General features: G+C 51.2%; 2 protein-coding genes across 2 annotated transcripts in view; one reads left to right on the top strand and one right to left on the bottom strand.

Moving 5' to 3' along the window:
* The window catches only part of ARIH1 (ariadne RBR E3 ubiquitin protein ligase 1), a 47320-nt gene extending 41211 nt beyond the window's left edge, over positions 1-6109 (bottom strand). The window contains exon 1 of the mRNA XM_021407027.1: positions 5612-6109. Coding sequence (XP_021262702.1) covers positions 5612-5971 — 360 coding nt within the window. The 5' untranslated portion in view covers positions 5972-6109. The remainder of the gene's footprint in view (positions 1-5611) is intronic.
* HEXA (hexosaminidase subunit alpha) lies at positions 13909-22289 on the top strand. The gene is made up of 14 exons (XM_021407037.1): positions 13909-14167; positions 16857-16955; positions 17327-17392; positions 17544-17590; positions 17803-17913; positions 18702-18803; positions 18907-19039; positions 19263-19443; positions 19778-19864; positions 20135-20207; positions 20538-20715; positions 21054-21144; positions 21536-21640; positions 22010-22289. Exons 1-14 carry the CDS (start codon positions 13924-13926, stop codon positions 22071-22073), a joined length of 1581 nt encoding a protein of 526 aa, XP_021262712.1. The 5' UTR covers positions 13909-13923; the 3' UTR covers positions 22074-22289.

The raw sequence follows: 24330 nt of genomic DNA, 5'->3' as shown, positions 1-24330 counted from the left end.
GAATTTCCATCAACAAATTAAGAAATACGATTTTGCTCTGGCTCAGACAACATCAGTCCCTTCATGCTCCTACACCAGCTCCTTCCTCAAACATGCAGCATCTGTATTCCAGGCTGCACTCAAATGCACCATTTGGCATTCCCGAGTAGCTGCGAACCTGCCGTGCGCATTTCACAATAAGTGAGGCTGCAATCTCTTGCAATTGCAGAAGCTAGAGCGACTTCATGAAATTCAGCAGCACTATATACCTGTACACAGATACAAGCCTCCAAACATTCTTCATGGACTCCAAATAACACAGCACAGACAGCCACAAACAAAAAAGCTGTCTGCAACATTTTCAGATCCCTTTAAGTCCACGAGTTAGGCACAACCCTGAAAGAAAAGACTCTTAGACATTGTTTTTGCATGAAGGCTTGTGACTCACAATTACACCAGGAGCACGGGTCAGAGTGTAGAGGTTGCTCCCTCCAAGTGGGCTATTACAGCTGGCACCAACACTCCTTGTTTGCTCCATCTCACTGTGAAGCAAGAGGAAAGAGCTTGTTTTCCAAACAGAGAACTGGAAACAATTCAACAGGTGGCAGGCAGGGGGACCTGCAGCAGGGCAGCATGGGGAGCTACTTCTCGTTTAGGAGCTCACAGCATCACATCAAACTGAAGTCCCACTCGTCCAGGTCTCAGCTCTCGTCACAAGACACAGATTGTCAGACTGAAATGCTGTGCATTATGCTCCCAAATCTAACACCGCTCACCAGAGAGCACTGGGCACGTAGGTTTGAATAGGTACAGCACTGCCCTCCCATGCCATGCCACAGCAACACAAAAAGCATCCCAAGTTCGGGTATGTTTCCTATTATCAGGTTTTAATTCCTGCAAGTCTAACACTAAGGAGTCAGGGACTGGGATAAGTATAAAAATGTAAGCTATGGTTTTGTATTTAATTATGCTTCTAACAGTCAGAAAACAGCCCTTGTTTCACCTCAAGGACCACGAATGCTGCAGTCTCAGTTACGACTTGCCCATCCCGGATTTACAGCAGAAACGCCGCTTCTGCTTTGCACAGCACCTGTGGTTCTGCCAAATAGAATTAAACTCACAGGGAATACCAATGACTGCAGCTACTATTTGTTTCTCTTCTCAATTATATGCAAACGTTTTAAAGGAGCTAAAAACAGAACAAAGTGTTTTCAGTTTCATTTTGCAACCATCCCCAAAACACAACAGTCCCCCCTGCAGCCACAGGCCCATGAGAGCTGCCTGCTTTGTTGTGATTTCTGCACAGTGCAGGGAGGGCAGAGCAGCCCAGCATCAGCTTTCACTCATGGCCAGCCATGAGATTTACATCTGGCCTAAGAGAAACAGAAAGCTAAAGCATGAAGCCAATGGGTCGTTGAAGCACGAGGTTTAGCTTACTCCGGAGACTTCACAGATAGAATAGATTTTTCCACCTTGTCATTCTGAAATTTATAATAGACCTAAAAAAAAAATTATTATATTCAGAATTACATGAATTGGCAGCCAGGGAACAGATAATGTCATTTCCAAAAGCTTCACAGTGATGGCTTGTAGCAGATTTCAGGAGCTCTTTGTCACAGTGAAGTTTATTCCATTCCTTGGAAACATTAAACACATTCCTCCAATAATGAAACACCTTATAAATGCCGTGTGACAGCGCCGTGGAGTTTAACAAAGCATTTCCTTCCAGCATCATAACATTTAGGGTCCCAAGTGGATTTCATCATCAGTAACTAACCGCACAGAACAAGAAGTCAGAGGCTGGCAAGCTCACCTGGTGCGGGCAGAGCAGCAGACCCAAACGCGAGCAGCATCAGCCTCCAGTGCTTCCTCCCACAGACTCCCACCTAATGCTTGTCAAGCAGCTTCAAGCACTCCGGGGTTTCAAGATGACACTTCTAACGTTAAATACAGTCTTCAGCACAGCCCTGCATCACAGGAGCGATTCTTGCTGCTCGCTGGAAAGCCATTCCTATTTTGGACAACATATTTTGACACATTGCCAATAGCACTGCATTACACCACTGCTGGGGAGACTTCCTAAGCTATAACTGGAATTCAGCACTTTCTGGCCAAGCAAGGCCAGCGTTTAATTAGATCACTTTTCCCAAGCCACACTGGATTCCGCTTGCTGTAACAGAGTTGGATTTAGCCACAGAGCAGCGTTTGGGGGTATCTGCCCCTTACCAAGCCAAACAACCATGGCACTGTAACTTCGGAGCGGTCTGGGGTTTGTGCTTATTTAACATCAACACATTTATCCAGTAAGGACGCTTACTTCCGAAGCAATATCCTTTCAATGAGAACAAACGTTCAGTACAGATGCTCCGACATCACGGAATTTTGTTTTAAATATCAGCCACCTCAGAGCTGCACCTTGAACATTTTCAACACTTAGCTGTGACAAAGTCCAAAAGGAACACACATTGTCAGGTGACATCACAAAGACATCAAACCCTCCAGAAAAGAGTGGCCATAAGGGAAAATGAACCCAACTCAAATACCAAAATTGCACAAACTTGTAACAGGGCAAAAACACAGAGCCAAGCAGGACCAGAGAGGCACTGACCATCACGTGCTCTATTCAGAGTAGAAATAAACACGCTATTCTAAACAGTACCAAGTTCATTTTCAGAAAATCTACAGCAAAGATTGAAATAGCAGTGAGATATAGATAGATAGATATAAGATGTAACAATCATAGAAACTTTTTAAACAATCCCTCATCCCCATGTTTGGAGAGGAAAAATATAGGGAAGCCATCCAACTGTGGGAAGACACCTCTCAGAAAGAGGAAGCCTTTTAATACCACCTTTACATCAAGGTTTTTGCAGTTAAGTTATTCTGCCAGCAGTTGGACAAAAGATGCCCATTTACTAGGATAAAGATGCCAGAAATCTGCCCACTTACTCAGACGACAATACCCAAAATAACATGTAGAATGATTTCCTACACTGTATAATTATAGGATATAAAGGAAGCAATGCTCAGATACGAGGTGGAGTTTTGAAGTCTCCCTTAACCCACAGCACAAGGTTAGGAGGTGGATTAATATCCCTATTTTCACACTTGTAGGAGAAGACCATGAGATGCAGAATCAAATCAGATTACCAGCACAAATGCAAAATACTTTGCAAAAATCATCATTAAACACCTGAAAACTCACTTATGCCCAGACAAAAGAGAGTTGAATGCAAAATATGCTGAACATCTGAGTCACTCACACTGAAACTGCCCAAGCACTCTGCAAGTTTAATGGTCTTGGGAGGCCACAGGACAAAAAGGCACCAGTTTGGCACTGAGCAGCCATTTTCAAGAGCACATTACACACTACCAGCACAAGTTATGCGCTTCGCAGACAGGAAGTTGATCACAAGTTAGCTACTGCCTCAGCAAAGTCTTCATCAGATCAAATCCCTGTCCTAAGAACTTCATGCTTTTCTTGTACAGCTCGGATTTAGGAAGTGGCAAAATGCATGAGCAAATAAATTCAACTCCTTCCACCAGCGGTTTTCCCAAGCAATGAAGTGCACTTGGAGGACTGTGTTTTGTGCAGGACAAAGGCACCCTGCATGTGCAATTTACATCTGCCGTGGTTCAGGTACTTCCCTGCAGATGCTTCATGGCTCGCTGATACCCTTCCTTTTCATTGCAACTGCAAAGCGATCAACTGAAAAACAAAAGCCCATTTTATTATTTACTTCTGACCAGAAACCGGTAGCACCACTGATGAGAGGGTACACGCCCCACAGCCAAAGCCTCCAGGTATCTGGCACCTTGGCATCAAGCAAGTTCCCAAGCACCACGACAGGCAGCCACAACCTTTATCGTTTGATATTGAGAACTGAAGATATCAAGACACACGGGGACCAGCCACTCAGTACTAGACTGGAACAAGTGAACCACAGGACTGCAACCAAGGATCTGCAGCAGGATCCTGAGCCAACGTGACTCCAGAAAAGGTTTAGTGAACCAGAAAAGCAGCAGCAGCAATCTTGTCTGGGAGCCAAAAGCAAGAAATACACAGAAGAGAGCCCTGCAAGATTTCACAGCAAGCAACAGAAGTGAGGATGAGCAAGTACTGAAGAAGCAACTGCGTTAGGTCCACTTGCCTCCGAACTGACTAGAAGTAGCAGTAAGGTGCTGTTTCAAAGGAATTTGGAACAACTGAATGCTTTTCTACCCTCTTCTAATGCATCCTAGAGCTTACGCTGATGTTTGGTCCCAGGTTTTCTCATGACATTCTAACCAAATTGGCTTTGGTCACTCCTTAAACCCAGAAATAACTACAGCTAACCTAACAGCAAGACCTACAGCAGCAGCCAAGGCAGTTCTACAGATCAGCTGTGTTCTGCAGAGTCCCAGGAAGCCAGTATGGGGCAGGGCCACGCCTCCCTGGGTACAAAAAGAGAAGGGTCTCTTCACCTCTATTGACTTCTGCCCACTAGTTCTGCTATCCTGAGGCCAAGTGCTCAAGTTGTACAGCTCAGGGGCAGTGTAAGGAGGAAGAGAAACCACAAACCAGAAAACAGGAGTTTGTTTAATAAGTCAGCTCCTAAAGAACTCCCAGGTGAATTCACCAGATCTAGGAAATACATGAACAGGATCCTGCTCAGCGCTCCTCACTGGCAGAACACTCCCATCACTTCACTTAAGCAAAGGTAGGACAAATGGTTGTGTCTGTCCAGCACATCTCGTGATTATCACAGTCTTACTCATTAAGTAGTCACCATCTTAATCACTACTTCAGTGCAAAAAACATTAAGTTACCAAACATTTGCATGTCTGCTTCCTGTCTGCAAGTCTTCATTTCCCTATATTAGGATCAATAACATGTCAGGATCCTGGGAGCACAGAAATATCCATACGTAACCAGAAGATCTTCCTTAGCTACGCAATGGCAATCAGCAAGAGTCCTTACACAGCCCTACATACAAAACTATTATTAAAGTTATGAACTTTGACTTCGGAAGTACCATTTACCGATTTCCTACGTGAGTACTCGGACTGTTGTTTGTACCAAGCACCCATAAACTCGCTTTATGGCACATAGCACTTTAAAGCTGCTAAAACAACCACACGCTGAGCGCAGCATTCGCCAGAGAGCTCGTATTTAGCACTGGAAGCGCCTGGTTTTGGGGCGCCGCGGCCATTAGTTAACACAGTGAATTTGATCCCCCCGCACTGCTCTGAGCCACATTCCTGGACAAGGAGCAGCGCTGGCAATCCGCTCGCTGTGCCTCCGAGTAACACCGCGTCAACCTGAACAAAAGGAAAGTGCAGGAAAAGCCGACGGCCGCAGAGAGCTGCGTGCGCTGGGGAGGCGTGCCAGGCCCAGCGCCTCGCATTTCTCCCCTGCGCAGGGCTCCACAGACGAGCTCATTTCATCGTAAGGCAGCGGATGCTGCTTGCAACTCTATTTGTAAAGCCAAGCGCTTTGAAATCGGCCCAGAAGTCGCAGTTCGGAGGGGCTGCCGGCCCCCCCCAGCCCCCGGGTGGCCAGGCGGAGGGAGGGGGCCGCGTTCCACCGCCCGCAACCGCCGCTCGGCCCTAGCAACCCCCCCCACAGCGCCCCGACGGAGCGGAGCCGCACCTGGATGACTTCGTTGACCTCGCGGATGCACTCCACCATGTGCTGCAGGATCTGCTCGGCCGTCAGCACCTCGTAGCGGTAGTCCTCCTCCTGCTCGGGGCCGCCGCCGCCGCCGGGGCCCGGCCCGCCGCCCAGCCCGCCGCCGCCGCCCGGGCCCAGCCCGCCCGTCTCGCCGCCCAGCAACCCGTCCCGCTCGCCGCCGACGCGCAGGCCGGGCTCCACCAGCTCCACCTCGCCCAGGTCCAGGTTATCGTCGGGCTCGTCCTCTTCGTCGTCCTCGTCGTCCTCCTCCGCGCCGCTGTCCTCGCTGCACTCCTCGTCCTCGTCGAACTCGTAGTTGTAGCCCTCGTCCGAGTCCATGGCGAGGCGGTGAAGCGGAGGCTCCCGCCCGCCCCCCACCCTCACTCCCGGCCCCGCCGCGCCTTCGGCCGCCTCAGCGCCAACAAAGAGACGCGGCCGACCCGCTCCGTCACCGCGCGCCGCGCACGCACGGCACGTCACGGCACGGAGCGTGACGTGCTGCGGCGTGACGCGCCGCGCGTGCGCGGCGGCCGCCATCTCCCTTCGCCCCGCCGGGAGCCATCTTGAGCGCGCGCCGCCCTACTCGCCTCTTCCCGCCCGCCGCCGCCATCTTGGGTGTGGCGCGCCGCCATGTTGAGTGTGGCGTTAGGCCGCCTGGCCCCGCTGCCTGCCCGAGGGGTGGGCGGGATGGTTGTGTGCGTGCTGCCATTGTGCGGGCTGAGCGTGGGGTGGGTGCGAGAAGAATGCCAGGGAAAAGGGGAGAGAAAGAGATGAGAGGGGAGCGTGAAGGTAAAATGGGAGGGAAATGGCAGAAATAAGGAGGGGAATGTGAGGGAAATAGAGAAGAGACAGAGGAATAGGGAAATGTGAGGGAAAGAAAAATGAAGGAAAGAAATATGAGAGAAAAAAATGAGGAAATAGGGAAATGTGAATGAAAACGTGAGAAAAGCATGAAGGAATGTGGGAAATGGCAGGGAAATGTGAGAAAAGATGGGGAAATAAGAAAGTGGGAAGGAAAGAAATGAGAGGGTAACGTGAAGGCAAGTTGCAAGGGAAATGGTGGGAACCACGAGAGGAATATGAAGGAAAGATACAGCAGAAAAAATGAGGGGAATGTGAAGGAAATAGAGAAATGTGAGGGAAATGGAAAGAAATGTGAAGGAAAACATGAAAGAAAATATGAGGCAATAGGGAAATGAGAAGGAAAGAAATGTGAAGGGAAAATGTGAGGGTAATGATGGAAATATGAGGTGAGTGTGAGGAAACTGACAAGAAAATGTGAGGGAATTTTGAAGGAATTAGGCAAATTGGAGGAAAATGCGAAGGAAGTGAAAAGGAAGTATGAGGGAAAATAAGTGGAAATGGAAATGTGAAGGAAATAAATGTGAGGGGAATGTGAAGGAAAGCAGTGAGGGAAATGAGAGAGAAAATATGTGGAAATGGAGAAATCAAAAGGAAAGAATGGAAATGTGGAGGAAATGACAGAAATACGAAGGAAATGACAGGAAAAATGTTAAGGCAACGATAAAAATGTGAGGGAAATGAAAAGGACGTATGTGGGAAACCTGAAGGAAAGAAGCATGAGTGGAATGCGATGGGAAGATGCAAGGAAAATGATGGAAATATTAGAGAAATGTGAGGGAAATGAAAGGGAAGTATACGGAAGATGTGAGGGAAACATGAGGGAAAATAGGTTCAGTGAGGTGCCAGTACCAGAATGGATGCGCAAGGCTTTGCCCTGGCCGTGCAGTTGGGGGCAGCCCCCCAGGAACAGGCTCTGTCAGACCTGTCTGTCTCTGTTTCAGAGGGCCATCTCCAGTGTCTCAGGAAGAGCTTGGACAACAGGACTGCAAGCAGTGGGTTTCTGCGCACAGCCGGTGTTTTTCCAAGGAGAGCATATTCACACACACCTCCCAAGGAAAACTGACCTGGTGTGGGCCATACAGGTAATTCTGCCTTTGGGAAAGACCACACAGCAGCAGACGCTGTTCTAATGCTGAACAGCAACATCTCCCCGTGGGCAGAGGGAGAGGCAGTGTTTCTGCCATTAGTTTTTCCCTGGTTCCTGGCCACGAAACCTTGTGTAACCCCAGCCGTGCCAGGTGGTATCTCTGTGCTCCGTCTGGTCAGCAGAGATAAAAATACCCAGTTTTTCACAGTTGTGCTGCACTGGATTGCCTTTCTCCAGTGGACTGCATAACCCCCCAAAAAATCTCACAGAGTAGGTGCTATAAAAAGAGGCAGCTTTGCATAGTGCCCTGTCACTGTTTATTATTTAATCTGGCATTTTGCAGGGGGGCAGAGTATGCACTAGTGCCTTTGTCACATGGTCACAAACAGACCTTTAGCAAACACCAAATGGTGTTCTAGAGTGCTCTGGGCAGGTCAGGGACATGGGGCTGCTGCTCCCAGGTGGCCCCATCCCTCCCAGGGATCTCTCTCTTGGACACTCACAGGGTAGGGAAAGACACTAAGATGGTGTCCCAGGACGGTAGGATGCTGCAGGAGTTGAGCATCCGTCACATCGTGCAGCACCCTGACCGCTCAGCTTGCCCACAACCCGTGAGCTTTCTCCAGACCTCTCTGTTTCCAATATCAGACATGCTCAGCCTGGTACAGCTGAGGGATGGGGGAGGCGAGCTGGGTTTATTGTTTGCAGCCGTTTGGGGAGTGCAAGGGACTCTGGTTGGCTTGGTAACAGGCTGCAGCCTGGCCCAGAGGAGAGCCAGCTGATCCCATATCCTCCACTGCTATTCACTGCGGACGTGAGGAGACCGTGCAGCCCCAGGAGGACTCCTGGGCCACCTTCTGCCTGCCACAGAAATAATCTTCTGCTTCCTCCTGCCCTCAGGAATCATTTCTACCTGGGTGACCCAGGTCATTCTGATGTGGTAACGTTATTCACCCACTTTGCTTGGAGGAAAATGACCTGTGCCCTGAGGGCTGGGGATACTCAGCCTCATAATATGCAGTGTAGGTGTGATGAGTTTCATCAGCTCTTTTGGGCGGGAGTCACTGCAGTGCTTTGTGCAGCACCTGGCACAGCAGGATCCTGCTTCCTGCTTGTGCTTCCGCCATCTTCTTGCGGCACAAACAATAAATACCTTGTGAAACAAACAGTGGCACATGCAGAAAATGAGGTGTTTATTTTCTGCTGGAGCACATAAAGCATAATGATAGTCATAGTGTCAGGGACTTCAGCTCAGGGTGACGCAGGTAGATGTCCCTGGGGATCCAAGCAGATTAGGTGTTTGATTTCCTGGGAGGATCTCCCTGGAAACCTTTCTGGGTACCAATCTGCAGCCTCAGGTATACAAGTAGTGCCAAAAATCAGCCCCGTGTGTTTCATAGCGTCACTGCTGTTCCCAATGAGTTCGCTACCCAGCATACTCCCTAGGCAGTTGTGCAAACCCCTGCAAACTCCCCTATTGCACAAGGGCTCTGTTGTCTCCCTAGAACCCGTGGGCATGCAGGGAAAGGAGAGGGCTTGGCGGCGCAAAATGACAGCTGCCAACTCCAGCTGCTCTGCACCAGGGAGGCAGGAGGGGCCACACCTGCATTTGGGGACCCTGCCAAAGCCCTGTGTTCCATCCAAGAGCATCACACAGGGCAGCCTGCTGTCCCCAAACGCTGCCCTGCCCTGAGATGGCCAGGTGAGGAGTGCATCCCAGCGGCGCATGTGGGTGCAGGCTAGGCTGGGGAGATATCTGGGCTGGGCATATACATTCCCTTATGCCAAGCTACCTAGTAAACAAAGTCAGCTCCCTAATTATCCTACTTATTTGGAATGGCAAAGGCCTGGGCATTAATCATCCTGTCCTACATAAATATAAATAGCACCGGCTTTGTTTAGCTCTGGACTTACCAGCTGGATGTTTGCCAGGCTGGTGCCATCTCACGTGTCAAGTGACAGTGGCTTGGTTGGTCATCTCACATCCTCTCCCAGTATGTGTCTCCAGGACCCTCTGTGCCAGGCGGTGGCTGGCTGCCCAGCTCTGCCCATGTCCTGGCAGAGAAGGGTCACAGAGCATTGCTGTGTCCCCAGGGGTGTGTGTCACCCCAGGGGCTCTGTGTCCTACCCAGCTGGTGACATGGGTCCTTGTCAACATGCGAGCAGGTATGTGAATCCCAAGGAGCTGAGAAAGGTGCCCGGGTGGTGGGATTTTGTTTTATCAGCGCTTTGCAACTTCCTTGGGGCCACGCTTGGATGCGGGTCCAACTCTTTGCCAGAGATGACCTTTCTCTCCGGGATGAGGTTACCCAGGTGTCATAATCTGTTTTTTCCTCCAGTTGCTAGGGAGCGCCCTGCACCCCACGTGTAACCCTGCAGCACACCCTAACATCCCCGCCGCGGGTGTCGGCTTGCCCCGAGCCGTGAGTGCCTCCTCGCTGCCCTCTCCTGGCCTATGCCGACGCTGCAAAGGTCGGAGCCTCCTCGCTGCCCTATGCCCCTTCTGCTTTGTGCAGTTCTTCAGGGTACGGTCACTGTCGCTTAAGCTCAAGGCAGCCCTGAGCCCTGTGCAGTGATGTGTAGTGCCAGGAGCACTGCCTTGCTGTCCGCAGGAGATCTTGCGGTGTCGCCTTCCACCTGAACATCGCACAGGATAAATCTCACGGCATCACAGAACAGGGTCATTCAGAAATGCATTTAAATTTTCTTGGGCATATATATATCAAGGAAGGCAGGTTGACTTCTGGCTCACAATGTGTCAATTAATCTCCAGGCATTAATGAGACTTCACCTTCTCTTTGTGAGAACTGTCAGCCACGGCAGCTCCCTTTACACCCACAGCAGATGTGCTCATGTTGTGTTCCTCCTCCTAACCCAGCACAGGGTTGATTTCAGACAATTGTTGCCTTTCAAACTCGATTGATTCTCTTTTTACTACTAATTCCAGTGATAAACATTTATAAACAGTGATAGGATCTTCCCTGTCCAGTGAAGAATGCCATCTCACAGACATGGAAATGTGGTTCTCCTACAGTCCCAGTTTCTGACCCAATGGCTCAGTGTGGAGCCCTGGGTTCCACCTTCTCCTTGTAGATTGTCTGTGAAAGGTACCCACAAGAAGCACGGCTGCTGCTTCAGTTCATTACGAGGAGATCTGTGCTGCCTCGGGGAATTTTAAGACTCCAACTACCGAGGAAAGTTGGAAACCGCTGTTCTACTTGGTCTGAAAAATGATTTAGATCTCCATAGGCACCTGGTGCTTTTTCATTTTATTCTTGCAAGAGCTTAATTACACAAGTGATTCTAGTAACTGTTAACACTGAAGCTGACAAGAATAAAATACTGCATTGCAATCACCTTGCTCCATGAAGTTAAGCACATGCTTAAGGGATTTATGGGAGCAGGGCCTCTCTGCACACTCTCAGACATTTCCAGACAGAGGAGTTCTTCCCCATACATCCATGGGTGCTTGACTGACTCCGGTTCAGCTGATTTCTCAGACCCACAGCTGCGATTGAGAGCAGCCAGGGATGGCAGCCACAAATACTCAGCCTCCACAATAACTCAGAGCAGTGTCCCTTCTCTCTGATAGCACTGTGCAGAGCCCGGCGTTTAAATGATCCCCATGCAGCCCCATGGCCCTGACACAAGCAACCCTGAGCCCCTGTTTCCTGTACCAAAATGCTACAAAAGTGCTGGTGCCCCTGCCTCCCTCCTGCTCCATTGCTCCCTGACCCATGCAGGATGGGGCAGATATCTCTGGGGAAAAAAAAAAAAAGAAAGAAAAAAAAACTGCTCTGTCACCTGAGACCTATGGAGCTGCTGCTGTGGAAGAAGGGAAACCCAGGAGATTTCTCTGTGCCCAGCTTCTGCTCTCCTCCCTGGGGGCTGATTTTGGCTGCCTGCACACCCATTAAAGACCTGCACCATCAGCATGGGCTGAGATGCCCCTCAGATCATAGCGGTTCGTTCACCCACCAAAAAGCTGTGCAAGCTGGAGATAGTCCAGAGGAAAAAAAGCTTTGCAAATAATAACGGTAGTGCAAATGCCACCTGGCTGAGCTCTGCGGCACTTAGTCAGGAACCCAAATCCTTCAGACTGATTAACACAACTGGCCCTCAAGCACTTTGCCTTAGGCCCTGCTTTTAAGTTCGTATTTGTTTTATATTCCTCCTCACAAAGCAGCTGGAGCTGAGACCCACTCCTGCACTGAATCTCCCAGGCCTTGCTCCTGCTGTATGTTCTGTGTCGCCTGACGAGGCCCCTTTTGCTGAACTCTGTGCTGAGAAATTCATTTGCCTCGTGCATCTGCCAAGCCATTCAATGGCAGCATATAGCATGACTTGCAGTGGTCAAGGTGGAAACTGATGGACATATGAACAAGGCATCCTTCATTTTGAAGAGTGCCAGGATAGGTGTTTGTGGCTCTGAAAGCAGACTGCCATGCACCAGCCTGTTTGAGCCCCCCAAAACACAGAGACAGGCAACAGGAGGGAGGGGAGCATGCCTGCAAAGCCCCAGCACATAGCTACCCCTGCTGCTCCCAGCCACCACCACAAGCAGGGGCACTTCGTCACTGTGTGGCTGCAACCCTTGTGGTTCCAGTTCAATCCCATAATTATTTCACCAAGAGGAGATGAACAACCGAGTGGAGAAAGTAAGTTGGCCTTGAAAGCTTCTGAGTCCTCAACAATTAAAGCCAGACACCTGCAGGTAGCAGCAAGGCGTTTCCAGAAGATGGTCTGTGTTCTCCAGAGCCTTCTTCCAGCCACAGCAGCAGCAGGCCCATTGACCTGGGAGCTGGCTTCATTCAGGAACAAGTGCGCTTAGATAACGTTTGGCTCAAAGAGCAAAACAAACAGGAAAGCCCCGGGAAGGTTTTCATGATTACGCATAGCAAACTGATCCCAGAAAGCGAGGCGGCTAGATTTAATAGCAGGCAGCACGGCTCGGTTGCAGCCCTGCAGAACACTAGGGCACGTGCTCACACTTGGCAGGACTTGAGCAGGTGTCAGGGTGGACTGCGGCCATGGGACAATCAGCCTCCCCAGCTCCCCTTTCATGGGCTCGCATGCTTCTCACCAGCAGAGGAATCTGTACATGAAACATCCACCCGATCAAATGCAGATGCAGCCAATGTTACAGGGAATGAGGCAGTGCAGTAGATGGTTTTATCCATTAAAAAAAAAAAAATGCAGTGGAACACAGAGCTGCACTGACAGCCTAAAGGCCACAAAGGTGGACAAACTAGAAAGACCCAGAGTGCGACATTGGCCAGACTTTATCACAATTTATAGCAGAGTAACCAATTTCTGTCTCTGCCTCATGCAGAAAGAAGGTAATCCAGCACAGCCGCGGGGGAGAGCGCAGCTCTCTGCAGCGTCCCTTGGCCGCTTGGCTTTCTGCCTGGAACAGGAGAGCTCTTGCAGACCAACACGGGGCGTCTGCAGGTACCTCTGCAAAAGGCATCAGCTGGCAGCTTTCAAATGTAAAGATGTGTTCCTGACTCAGGCTGTTAGTCTGGATTAATGCTGACCAGCTAGGAAGAAACTTCTCTGAGTCATCCCCCAGAGACATCAGGGCCCCGAAAATAGTAATAACAACAGAATACACAGAAAGACTGGAATATTTTGACCGCGGGCTGTGATCACAATGTTTTACATAAGTCTAGTGAGCAGCCAACCAACACAAACTGAAATGAGGATTCACTGCAAGCCTCAGCACTCCTCGTCAGGGCACCCACAGCTCCTACGTGCCCTCAGTAAGCTCCACTTGGGCCTTCCTCACAAGCCCACGCCCCAGAAGCTCCACTGGAGTTCCAGCCTGGGGAGTTGCCTCCTTTTGGAGCTGTGCTGCAGGTGGATGCACTCCCAGGCTTCCCAAGGCTGACCCTGGACTTCAGCTGGACCCTCACTTTTATGCAGTGACCACCAGGCTGGAGACCACCGTGCCTTGCTCTCCTGGCCTTGGTGTTGCAGGGGCAGCTGAGGTTGCTGCCTTCGATGAGCCCACCCCTGGGTTTCGGTTCAGCTTCCCCCGGTGGGACGGGCAGCCCCCGGTGCCCCACGGGGTTGAGGAGGGCTGCGCTACTGGGCCGGGGCTGAGCTCCCCCAAAACCTCCCTGCTACCCCCACCGCCGAACCCCTGCCTCCATCTCTCCCAACCGAGGGACAGTTCCTTAAATGACGCTGAGGCAGGAGAAACCAGAGAACGACCACGACCTCGCTTCCCGACCAGAAGCCTCACCGCTCAGCCCCCTCCGCCCCGGGGCCGGTCGTGCTCCCGAGGCCGCACCCCGCGGGGCGGGCGCAGCGGCGCGGCCCTCCCCTCCGCGCGGAGATGGCTCTCGTTGCCATGGCGGCGCGGGCGCTGCTGCTCCTGGCCGCGGTGGGTCCGGCGGCCGCTTTATGGCCGCAGCCGCAGCTGCAGCGCTCCTCGCCGGCCCCCGCCCGCTGCCCGCTGCCCCCCGCCCGCTTCCGCTTCGCGCACGCCGCCGGCTCCGCCGTGGGGCCGGGCTGCGCCGTGCTGGACGAGGCCTTCCAGCGGTACCGGGCGCTGATCTTCGCCGCGGCGCGGCCCGCAGGTGAGGGGCGGTGGGGGTGTGCGCCTGGGGGGGGTTCGGTCGAGCTCCGGGCTCGCTGCTTCCATAGAGGCTGTGCCTTCGTGCAGAAGGAGTTCTGCGTTCTTACGCTGGGACCTTTAAACTCCGCACCACAGTAAAGCAAAGGACTCTGGCCGGGAGTGTGGAGGGAGTGCTCGGCTTTCCCCGGCTGGCAGGGCCTGCTCTGAACTCCATGTGCAGTTCTGCTCCCGAAGGGCATAAGCTGACCCAGCGGTGCGGCGGAAACCTCTGCTGTTGCAGCTCGCTCCCACTTCCACTCGTTGGTTGGTGCCCTGCACTGCTCACGGTGTCACCACCGCCTGTCCAGGACTCTCAGGGCACGCAGCAAATCAGTTAGCCAGCTCAAATAGAACTCCCTGTGTTGCTTTATTCCCCCTCCTTTCTTTAATTCAGCTGGGGCTGATGGCTGAGAGAAGTGTTGGCGATGCCCTCGTGACATAGCTGCTTGAACGGTCTCCTACAAAGGCTGGTGCTGCTTTGCTACGTGCAGAGGAGTGCCTGCTGTGCTTTTCGTGTTTTTCAAATAGTAAAAGCGGAACCAAATCCAGCTCTGCGTGGCACAGTGAGAACCAGTCTGCGTACATCTCTTTCAGGGAGTTGTTCAGTCATGTTCTTTTTATCTCAGCTTTATCTCCTCCGGATCACAGTTCAGTTCAGCATTGCGGTTTGCTTCCTTTTCTCACTCGTGACAGAGCTGCTGCCGTTGTTGCAACTGCCCCAGCGCCTTTCACAAGTTTGAGCTCATCCTGTTTCTAGCAGCTCTTTGTGTGCCCAGTGCTCCATTCATCAGAAAGAGCCGTAGCTCTGCTCCCCAGTGCTTCATGCAGATTGGAGCAGAGAGGGGTGACAGCACTGGAAACTTCTCTGCATTGTTTCCAGTGTCTTGTGACGAAAGTGAGTTTGAAACACTCAGAAGAAACGCTTGGCTTATTTGATTTCTTAAAATTGATTATTTAAGTAGCAATTGAAATATCCGTTTGCAAGTTACAAAGACCACATAGTTTCTTAAATTCACTGCTGTAATTACTCATGTTTTCCTGCTTCTGTCAGAGGGAAATTTGACCATCCCATCATTTGGAGCAATCTCTTGTGATCACCAGATCAAGCTCTCTATGTATACTCACAGTTTTCCATGCGCTCTCCTATATGCGAAGATCACGCTGCATTCTTAATTTTAGGACCTTTTTCCTCTTTGCCTTCCTTTTTCCACAAGTGGTTAGTAATAACAGGCAGTGGAAACCCTGAATGGAAAGAAATAGTTTCTACTAATTGAAAAAATAAACGACAGAAACAGTTTTCTTCCTGTTTTAGAAAGCCACTATTCTGTTCAATTGAACAGACAAGCACGCCGATTGAACTGCAGGGAACTGAGGAGATGTCAGCATCTTCTCCTGACCTGTTTTCAGAGCATGCCAGGGCAGCACTGGTCTGTCAGCTGGACTTTCAGGAGAACAAGTTTAAGGTCCTGTTGAAACTCTCCAAATGTTTCTGTGCTGTCCTCACTTGCCTCTGTAGACGTGTGCAAGCTGATCAGCTTTGTAGCACCACCTCCGGAGAGCTGAGTCTCACCCATGGAGAGCAGGAGGCGCTGCATTTCTGGGTTGTGACCTGAGAGTATGCATCTTGGAGCATTTTTCTCCCTCTCTTTGTGCAGGGAGAGCAATTACTGCCCCAGATGGGATGATCATAGGGACACCTAGGAACATCTTTTACCATATCACACTTGGAAGGACGGTTGCTAGGGTTTGAAAATATTTTGGAGATTTGTAGATGATGTCCAAGTTCTGCTGGGCTTCAGGCATGAAAGCAGAAGTGGGGGTACATGGTCAACCCTCTGCTCTAAAGCAGCAGTAAAACCAAAATCTCCATCTGGGTAGAGGCGAGAGGAGTGTGCTGGAAAGTACTCATCCCAGGAAGATCCCAAGGGGGAAGATAGGTATTTCTCATGTCTTCAGGCCTGCGAGTGGCTGTCCCTGGTGAGTCTCTGCCTTGCCAGGCATAGAGAACAGGTCTTGCTGTGCTCTGTGTGCCAGCTCGCAAGGCTGCAGGGTTGCCTTGGCTACCAGCTCATCTGTAACTGAGGAAACCTCAGAACAGAGGAATATCTTGGAGCTATTTCCCTTCTGCACACAGAGGTTTCACCATTCCTTCCTTGAACCCCATTTGGGGTTCTGTGCTCTCTGCATTTCCTCCTAATGCTGGTGGTGCCACAGCCTCTCTGAAGCCTGCTTGTTGTCCATCTTGTGATGAAGCTCACTCAAAGACAAGCATTCTGTCTTTCAGCCTGTCCCTGGCAACGCCACGGGGCTATAGATATGAACTAATGCTGCTATGACCCACATTCCCCCTTGCCAGAGACAGCTATAGGTAGACCCACTTATCTCAGGGTGGGTTTAACACCTCCTTTTGGAGTCAGGACAACATTTCCCATGTGTGCCAGTGAATATTCAGGGCTTGAAAATGCTTCTTCAGGTAGGGAAGGGCAGCCAGAGCTCCTGCTTCATCCTCTCTGGAGAAGACTTGAGTAGTTGTGGCTGGTGTCCAGGAAGCCTTGGGAGCTGCTGCTGTACCAGGCTGATGTCCCCATTGCTGACTGGGCTGGGAGGCTTGGAGCAGGGGGATTAATTCCTGTGGTCTGTGTGCCTTGCAGAGAACAAGCAGCCCTTGAGGACACCCTGCACTGAACTCCTCGTCACGGTCACCACACCAGACTGCAATGGCTTTCCCAGCCTGGACTCCAAGGAGAGCTGTAAGCATTAGGATGGGTGCAGGAAGAATTAACTGGAACAGGAGTATAGGTATTTCTATGCTCCTTGGTTGGAAATAGCACCCTACAGCACTTAATCCTAATTCTGGAGAGGCAGGATTCTCATTGTATGGTTGAGAAACTGGGACAGGGAGGGAGCAACTTAGCTGAGGTTGCTGATAAAGCAGTGGGAAAGGTTTAAAAAAAAACCCACAGCCCTACCCCCAAATTGGTTCCCTTGGACCCAAGGGTGCAGTTCTATACCAAGATCACTATCTGCTCTAGCTGCATCCCTGTAGCTAAGGCTCTTGAGCCCTTTAGCAGAATGTGAACAACATAATGGCTTTGCCATCCCATCTGATGCTGTGTTTCAGATAAACTGAATATCTCAAGAAACTCCTTGCTGCTCTATGCCGATGCTGTCTGGGGAGCTCTCAGAGGTGAGGTGTGCTTAGAGTTTTCTGTTGGTCATTCCCATGCTGCCTGCATATCGGGATATGTCTTTGTGCCTCTCTTTTCCCATAGACTTATTTAATTGAGCTCTCTTTGGAATCTGTGCTGCAAAAGTGACTGTGTGTGGTTCTCCCACAGGCCTGGAGACGTTCAGCCAGCTTGTTGGGAGAGATGAGAATGGCATGGTGAGTGGGCAGCTCATGTGTGGGCTGGCCAGCGTGGCTCCCATGGCAATGCAAGCCTTTGCTTTGGCTCCTGAGGGCAAGCTGTGCTTGGGGACAATGAGTCCTGCTAGTCCTGCTAGCCCTGGGGATGAAGATGCTCTGATTGCCTCCTGCTAATGTCTGCGTTGCTTGCAGACCTGCTCACTTCTTCCTTGTCTTCTCTCTTCGTGCAGTACTATGTCAACGAGACGGAAATTGTGGACTTTCCCCGCTTCCCTCACCGAGGCCTGTTGCTGGACACCTCTCGCCACTACCTGCCTCTGAAAGCCATCTTGGAAACTCTGGTAGGAAACCTATACTGAGAGGCTCATGTCCCACCCCACAGGGAGATGGAGCACTTTAATCAGGTGTCTCCCTATGACAAATGAGCATCCCTGCGTGGCCTGTAGGACTTTCCTGTTTTCTTACTTTTTTGTGGATGTTGCTCATTTCTGAGAGTCAGCTGTGCATAGATCATCATATCCCCATCTTGTCAAGGAAGAGCTTGCCAAACCTAGACTTTTTGAAGAATACGTGCTTGCCTGTGTCTAGATGAAGCAACAGGCTGGGGTGGGATGGCTGCATGACTTCAATTCTTAGTACACAGAGTTGAATCACTGAAAAATGCTTCCGTGCTGTTGGTCTTCCCTAGTGCAGCACTGCTGTGCCCATTTCTATTTGATCCTGGGTCACTCACAGCTGCCTTCCTACATGGGAGAAGGAAACCCTAAGGTATCTCAGATTCCTGTGGCCCAGCTTACTTTCTGAGGCAGGGGTGAGCACCACCTTTTTCCCAGTTGCGTTAGATGAAAGTGGGCAGTGGTCCTGTATCCATCCCAGCAAGAATTAAACTTCCAAACCTCAACTCTTGGCTCTAGTATAAGAAGAACGAGGACTTTATTGTGAGCATTAATGTCCCTCTGCATCTCTTTGTGGTGCCAATGTATTTGACAGGTGTCTGCATCACTCTTGGTAGCATTTGGGGATATTATGTTGTCCAGACCACAAGGACCTGAAGTCACTTGGTTTGTCAAGCTGACTGACCTTTCAGAAGGAGCAGGGTGTACTTATCCATGTTTCTGTTCCTTCTCAGGATGTCATGGCTTACAACAAGTTAAATGTGTTTCACTGGCACATTGTAGATGACCCATCTTTCCCATATGAGAGCTTTACTTTCCCGGAGCTTAGCAAAAAGGTAACCCATGCTGGTGGTTGTGCAGCTCCCCAAACAGCTCAGGGAGTGCTGGTTGCTCCCTGAGCTTGTGAGCAAGATGCTGTAATTCCTCATGTTCCTCCAGGGAGCCTTCAATGCCATGACCCATGTGTACACAGCCAGTGATGTGCAGACAGTGATTGAGTATGCACGGCTCCGTGGCATCAGAGTCATTGCGGAGTTTGACACGCCTGGGCACACGCTCTCCTGGGGTCCAGGTGAGGAACAGACCCTCACCAGGGGGTGTGGGTGTGAGGAGGGCTGTAATTTTACCTGGTGGAGGAAGGACCTCTATGATCTGGATCCCAGAAGTGCAGCATGAGCACTGACATCCCACAAGCTGTCTCTGGGGAGGAGCAAACCATCAGCTGGGATGTAGGACATAAGAGATATGGCCATATTTAGTTCCCTTGTCACTCTGCTGGTTTTGTTATGACCCAGGTGCTCCAGGCCTCCTGACTCTCTGCTATTTGGGCAAGGATCCTTCTGGGACCTATGGGCCCATCAACCCCATCTTCAACACCACCTACCAGTTTGTGACCAGTTTGTTTCAGGAGATCAGCTCTGTGTTCCCAGACTACTTTATTCACCTCGGTGGTGATGAGGTGGACTTCACATGCTGGTGAGTGATGCCTGCAGAGATGGGTCAGGCTGGAGACTGGGGTTTGAAACAGGATCAGTGCTCTGCTGCCTGGGCACTTGGCACATGCTTGGGGATGGGTACCTGAAGGAGCAGCCACCTAAGTGGCAGGAAGAGGCAGGAGGAGAGTGGAGGGTTATTCGTGTGTAGGAGAGAGCCAGAGGGAAGGAAATTTAGCACAGGATCCCCATGTGCCAGCCACTTGCTTCTTGGGCATGATCACCTAAAAATCTTGGGTGTCTTGCTTCCCTAGGCTCTGAAAGAGGCTCTGTGAGTTGGTGCTTGGGATTTCTATTCTTTTCTCTTTGGTACACAGGAAGTCCAATCCAGAAATTGTTGCCTTCATGAAGAAGATGGGCTTTGGTGAAGATTACACAAAATTAGAATCATACTACATCCAGAGGTAAGGGAGGCTGCATCCTGGGCCTACAGCTGCAGTACGTGACAGGCACAAATGTCTTCTGCTGTCCCTTTGAGCCTACCTTGCTGTCCCTAAAGAGAATAGCCTAGTCGCATTTTCTTTTCAGAAGACTGACTGCAAAAAAGGCCTGGAGTTGAGGGAGAAATGTGCCCTGTGAGGGGGATTTAGGAATATCAGTGCTGCTGCTTTGGCTGCATGGAACCAGCAAAGAGGGCTAGGAGGACTCAAAACTCAGTGTTGTTTCCACTCCAGGCTCCTGAACATCGTCTCTTCCCTTGGCAAGGGCTATATGGTGTGGCAGGAGGTGTTTGACAATGGAGTGAAGGTAAGATCTGCTCACATGCCCTAGCACAGTTCCCTACCACTTGGGTGAACAGTGTCAGCACCCTTGCCAAACTCACTCAAGTGAGTCTTGACCTGGCTCTAAATCTAGCTTCCTTGGAGGGAATAGATGAGTCAGGACAAGGGTGCAGGTGTAGCTCTCGTTCTCACTGTTATGATACCTGGTCGTGGTTTGTTTCTGGTGCAGGACCCTGCTCACCAGAGTGGTGTTTGGAGCTGGGATGGCTTGGGGGAACCCTTCTTGTGAGGGGAGGTGGTGTTCTGTTGCTGCACTCATGCTGTACGTAGGCTTTGTGTGTGTTTGTGGGGACAGGTGAGGCCAGACACGATCATCCACGTGTGGAAGAACAATGTGCCGTATGCAGAGGAGATGGCGAATGTCACCAAGGCTGGCTACAGGGCTCTGCTCTCTGCCCCCTGGTACCTCAACCGCATCTCCTACGGGCAGGACTGGATGGCAGCCTACCAGGTGGAGCCTTTAAAGTTCAAAGGTGCGTTCCTTATGTCACATCCCCTCTTGGTTGCTGACTTCTCACTTGGAGGTGATGCCAGGGCTGGCCCTCTTGATCATTCATTTTCGCTGCAAGTGTGAAGGTGCTTGAATCAGTGTGCCCTTGGCTCCTGGGCTTTGTGCTGTTCCCTTGCTGCAGGCAGGAAGCACCTCAGCTCTCTCCCTGCCTAGGGTTTGAGGCGGGGGCCTCCAGAAGGACAAATGACAGTTTCTACAGCTGAGCCAGCTCTTGGTTGTCACAGTCCCCTCCCTGGGCAGGGCAGGAAGATGCTGTTATCTTACAACACATGATCACCTGAATGCTGTGTCTCCTGGCAGGCAGCGCTAAGCAGAAGGATCTGGTGATTGGCGGGGAGGCGTGCATGTGGGGTGAATACGTGGACATCACCAACTTGACCCCCAGGCTCTGGTAAGAGATGTTCTGGGAGGGTTAGCTCGAGTCCTTCAGCACAGCATGATGTGCATCCACTGCTGCTGGTTTGGTCTCAAGGTACTAGTCTCTGTCCTCTGGCAGCATATTTGTGGTAGTAACAGCTTCTCTGAGGCTTAAATGAGATTCTGCAAGAATCTGTAAGAATGAAACACGCTCCTATGCCACCTGCCACTGCCACCAACTTGCATTTTATGCTGGTCTCTGTCCTGTCATCTGGTCTGCACCTGACTAGGTGTGTATCTTTTCATGTACAGAAGCCACGTGCTTTTATGTGTCAAAGGACTTCGGCCAGGGAGGTGTCTGGGAGCTCAGTGCTGCAGGAGAAGCTTTCTCTGACCTACCTGCCTTTGTCTCATGTTCCTTCAAGGCCAAGAGCTGGGGCTGTGGCTGAGAGACTTTGGAGTAACGCAACAGTGAGGAACCTGCAAGATGCTTATGTGCGGTTGGCTGACTTCCGCTGCGAGCTTCTCAGGTAACGGTCCCTCCTTGCTGTGCCATGCCAACTTGTGATGTCATTGCAAGGGACAGCCTCAGGGGATCGGCTCTGACTGGGTAGAACAGTGAGGGGGATTGAGAATGAGGTAAGCTTTCCTTTCTGTGAAGTGACCCTTGAAGGTCCAGAGCATTTCTTGTGCCTGCGTGTGGGCAAAGCATGCTGTGTGCTGCGCTGGAAGAGGGCCCATGCTGTCGGCATGGGCTGGCAGCTCTGCAGAGGGAGGGATAGGGTTAGGGTTAGGAAGCTGAGGAAGGGGCACTCATCAGCTCCTGCCACCCCCCTGCTGCAGCACCAGGCTCTGCTCAGTGTCCCCTACATAATGCTGTCCCTCTGCTCTACTTCCAGGCGCGGTGTCCAGGCAGAGCCTCTCTTCGTAGGATACTGTGATCATGAATTCGGCGGGTTTTGAAAGGAGAATCCCACTGCCCGCAGTCTCTGTGCACACCAGAGGAATGATCTCTTGCTCTCTCAAAAGCTGCTGGCATGGTAAAGGGACCCCTTTCCTCCCCCTGCTTCTGCTCTTGCATTGTTGCAATGAACATTTTTTTTCTTAGTGTGCACTCTTTGCCTCTTTTTCTATTTTGGTTTCTTTAAATCTATAAATAAATGACCTCAAAGAGAAAAAGGTGCCTTTTCATACTCAGCTGGGGCTTGGGAAGACCACGCCAGGGCTTTTGTTAGCAGGAGATGGATAGGTCCTGCTCTGGGGCAGGCTGGTTCCAGAGATGCTGGTGGAGGAGCATCTGGCTATGCCTCACCCTGCTGTCTCTGGAGCTTACTGGATGCCTGCTCAGCTGGATAAGCTGTACTTAGTCTCTGCCAATATCCCAGATTTCATCTCTGCTAAGAGAACGTGGTGTCCCGTTGTACAGCAGTGTGTATAGTGGAGAATCCTAAGCGTAGCTGGCCTGCTAGCACCAGGATGTCACTGCCACCTTGGTTTTGCTTCTGTGGTCTTCTGCATGCCAGCACTGCCATGTCACCTGTTGCTTCCTGTCCTTTCTGTCTCTTCTGTCTGCCTCAGCTGCGTCCAAGCAGGAGGCTTGTCTCGAAGCCATCATCTCTGCTGCCCTAAACCCTGTCTGCTCCTACTCAAAGCCTCTCAGAGACCTCGCAGCCTTGCTGAGGTGGGTGCATGGATGTCATGGAGACACAGCTCAGCTCTTCAATCGGCTGTGGCCTCTGCTAAGGACTTGGCCAAATTATCTGTCCTGCTGCTGCTCTGTAGTCCTTGGAAAAGTTCAGCTCTGGTTTTCCTGCAGCCAAGTGGTTTGATTTGGACAGATTTCCTTGGAGGAGAGGCTGCTGTTGCCACATCGCTGTCTCAAGGAGCAGGGACAATCGTGGTTCTGGTCCTTTGATGGTTAGGATTGCCCTGCTGGAAATCCCATCCAGTTTAAGTGTGAGGGTCTCTCTGGGAAAAATCCTGAAAGCCAGGACTCTTGTGCATGCGTCCTGGTCTGAAATGAGTGAGATCTGCTGCTTGCTCTCTGTTACGGCGGGAAACTTTTTATTATTGTTAATTTGGGATTAAAAACATTCCTTTTGTCAAGCCTTGTGTTTCTTCACTCTCCTGTGACGGGGTACCTGGGTAGTGTTTGTCTGAAGTGATGCAGCCGTCTGGGTTTTAGGGGGAAAAGAAAAGATTCTGGAGCCCTACCACCCTGATGTTTAGCTGACAGCTAGGTTTGGGGGAAAGAGGGGTATTTTTCCTGACTGCTGCCAGCCTGTGTGCTGTTTCCTGAGTGAAGATGCTCTTCTGCTTCCTCAGAGTCTCTCTGGGAAGCTCGTGTCCCTTTTTTCTGCCTTTTTTTTTTTTTTTTTGTCTGTTGTTTGTTTTTTTGATCATAAATTCTGCCCAGGCCTAGTGGTTAAGGTGGGATGCTGAAGGCAAGCCAGGATTGCCTGTCACTCCTCGCACGTTTGTTTCTCTTGAGTAACACAAAACTCATAAATAATAATAACTGCTTCTTTTCGCTGGCGCTTGATGTGCTGTCAAGTCCTAAAGAGCTCCGAGAGGAGGGCGTAGTGAGAGCTCCTTCTTCCTTATGAGGCTTTGCAGGAGCCAACGCTGATCTGCCGAAGCTTTGCCCTGAGGCCCTGAGCCCCCCGGGCAGCAGGCGGGGCGGCGGGGCAGCGTTCCTTTGGGGCCAGGGGCGCCCATCTGTCGGGGTGCTGCCGGTCCCCCCGTTTCCCCACTGCGTCCTTGCAGCTTCCTTCGAGAACATCTATTTTTACCCGGGATTTGTCATGTAAAACTTGCCGGGGAGAACACAGGAACATGCAGCGTGTGAATCACTCGGGGCCAACGGGTTTAAAAATAAACCCAAGCAGTGCCGGAGAGCAGCAGCTGCCTCTGCCCGGCCCCCCAAAAACGCCCGGCACAGACACGGGGCACCCATGGGTCCGTTGGGGGGCCAAGCTGAGAGCGGGGCCAGCACCGGCGGAGGGAGGAAAAAAAAATAACAACACCGCTGTTTGTGCCAAAACGTGTCCCAAATGAGATTAAGGATGCAAATTACCAACGCTGGGCTTGGGGGGGGGGGGAAACAAACGGGGTCGGCGGCGCAACGGGAAGCGCATTCCGCCGAGCACGGCCGGCCGCAGCCGCGCCGCGGGTGTTAACTCCGGAGCCTACTGACGGGCTGCGCGCCGCCCCCGGGGGG

Source organism: Numida meleagris, chromosome 9 (genome assembly GCF_002078875.1).
Source record: "Numida meleagris isolate 19003 breed g44 Domestic line chromosome 9, NumMel1.0, whole genome shotgun sequence".
NCBI lineage: Eukaryota > Metazoa > Chordata > Aves > Galliformes > Numididae > Numida > Numida meleagris.
Note: the sequence above shows the minus strand (reverse complement) of the source record. Positions and strands in the feature narration are given on the sequence as shown.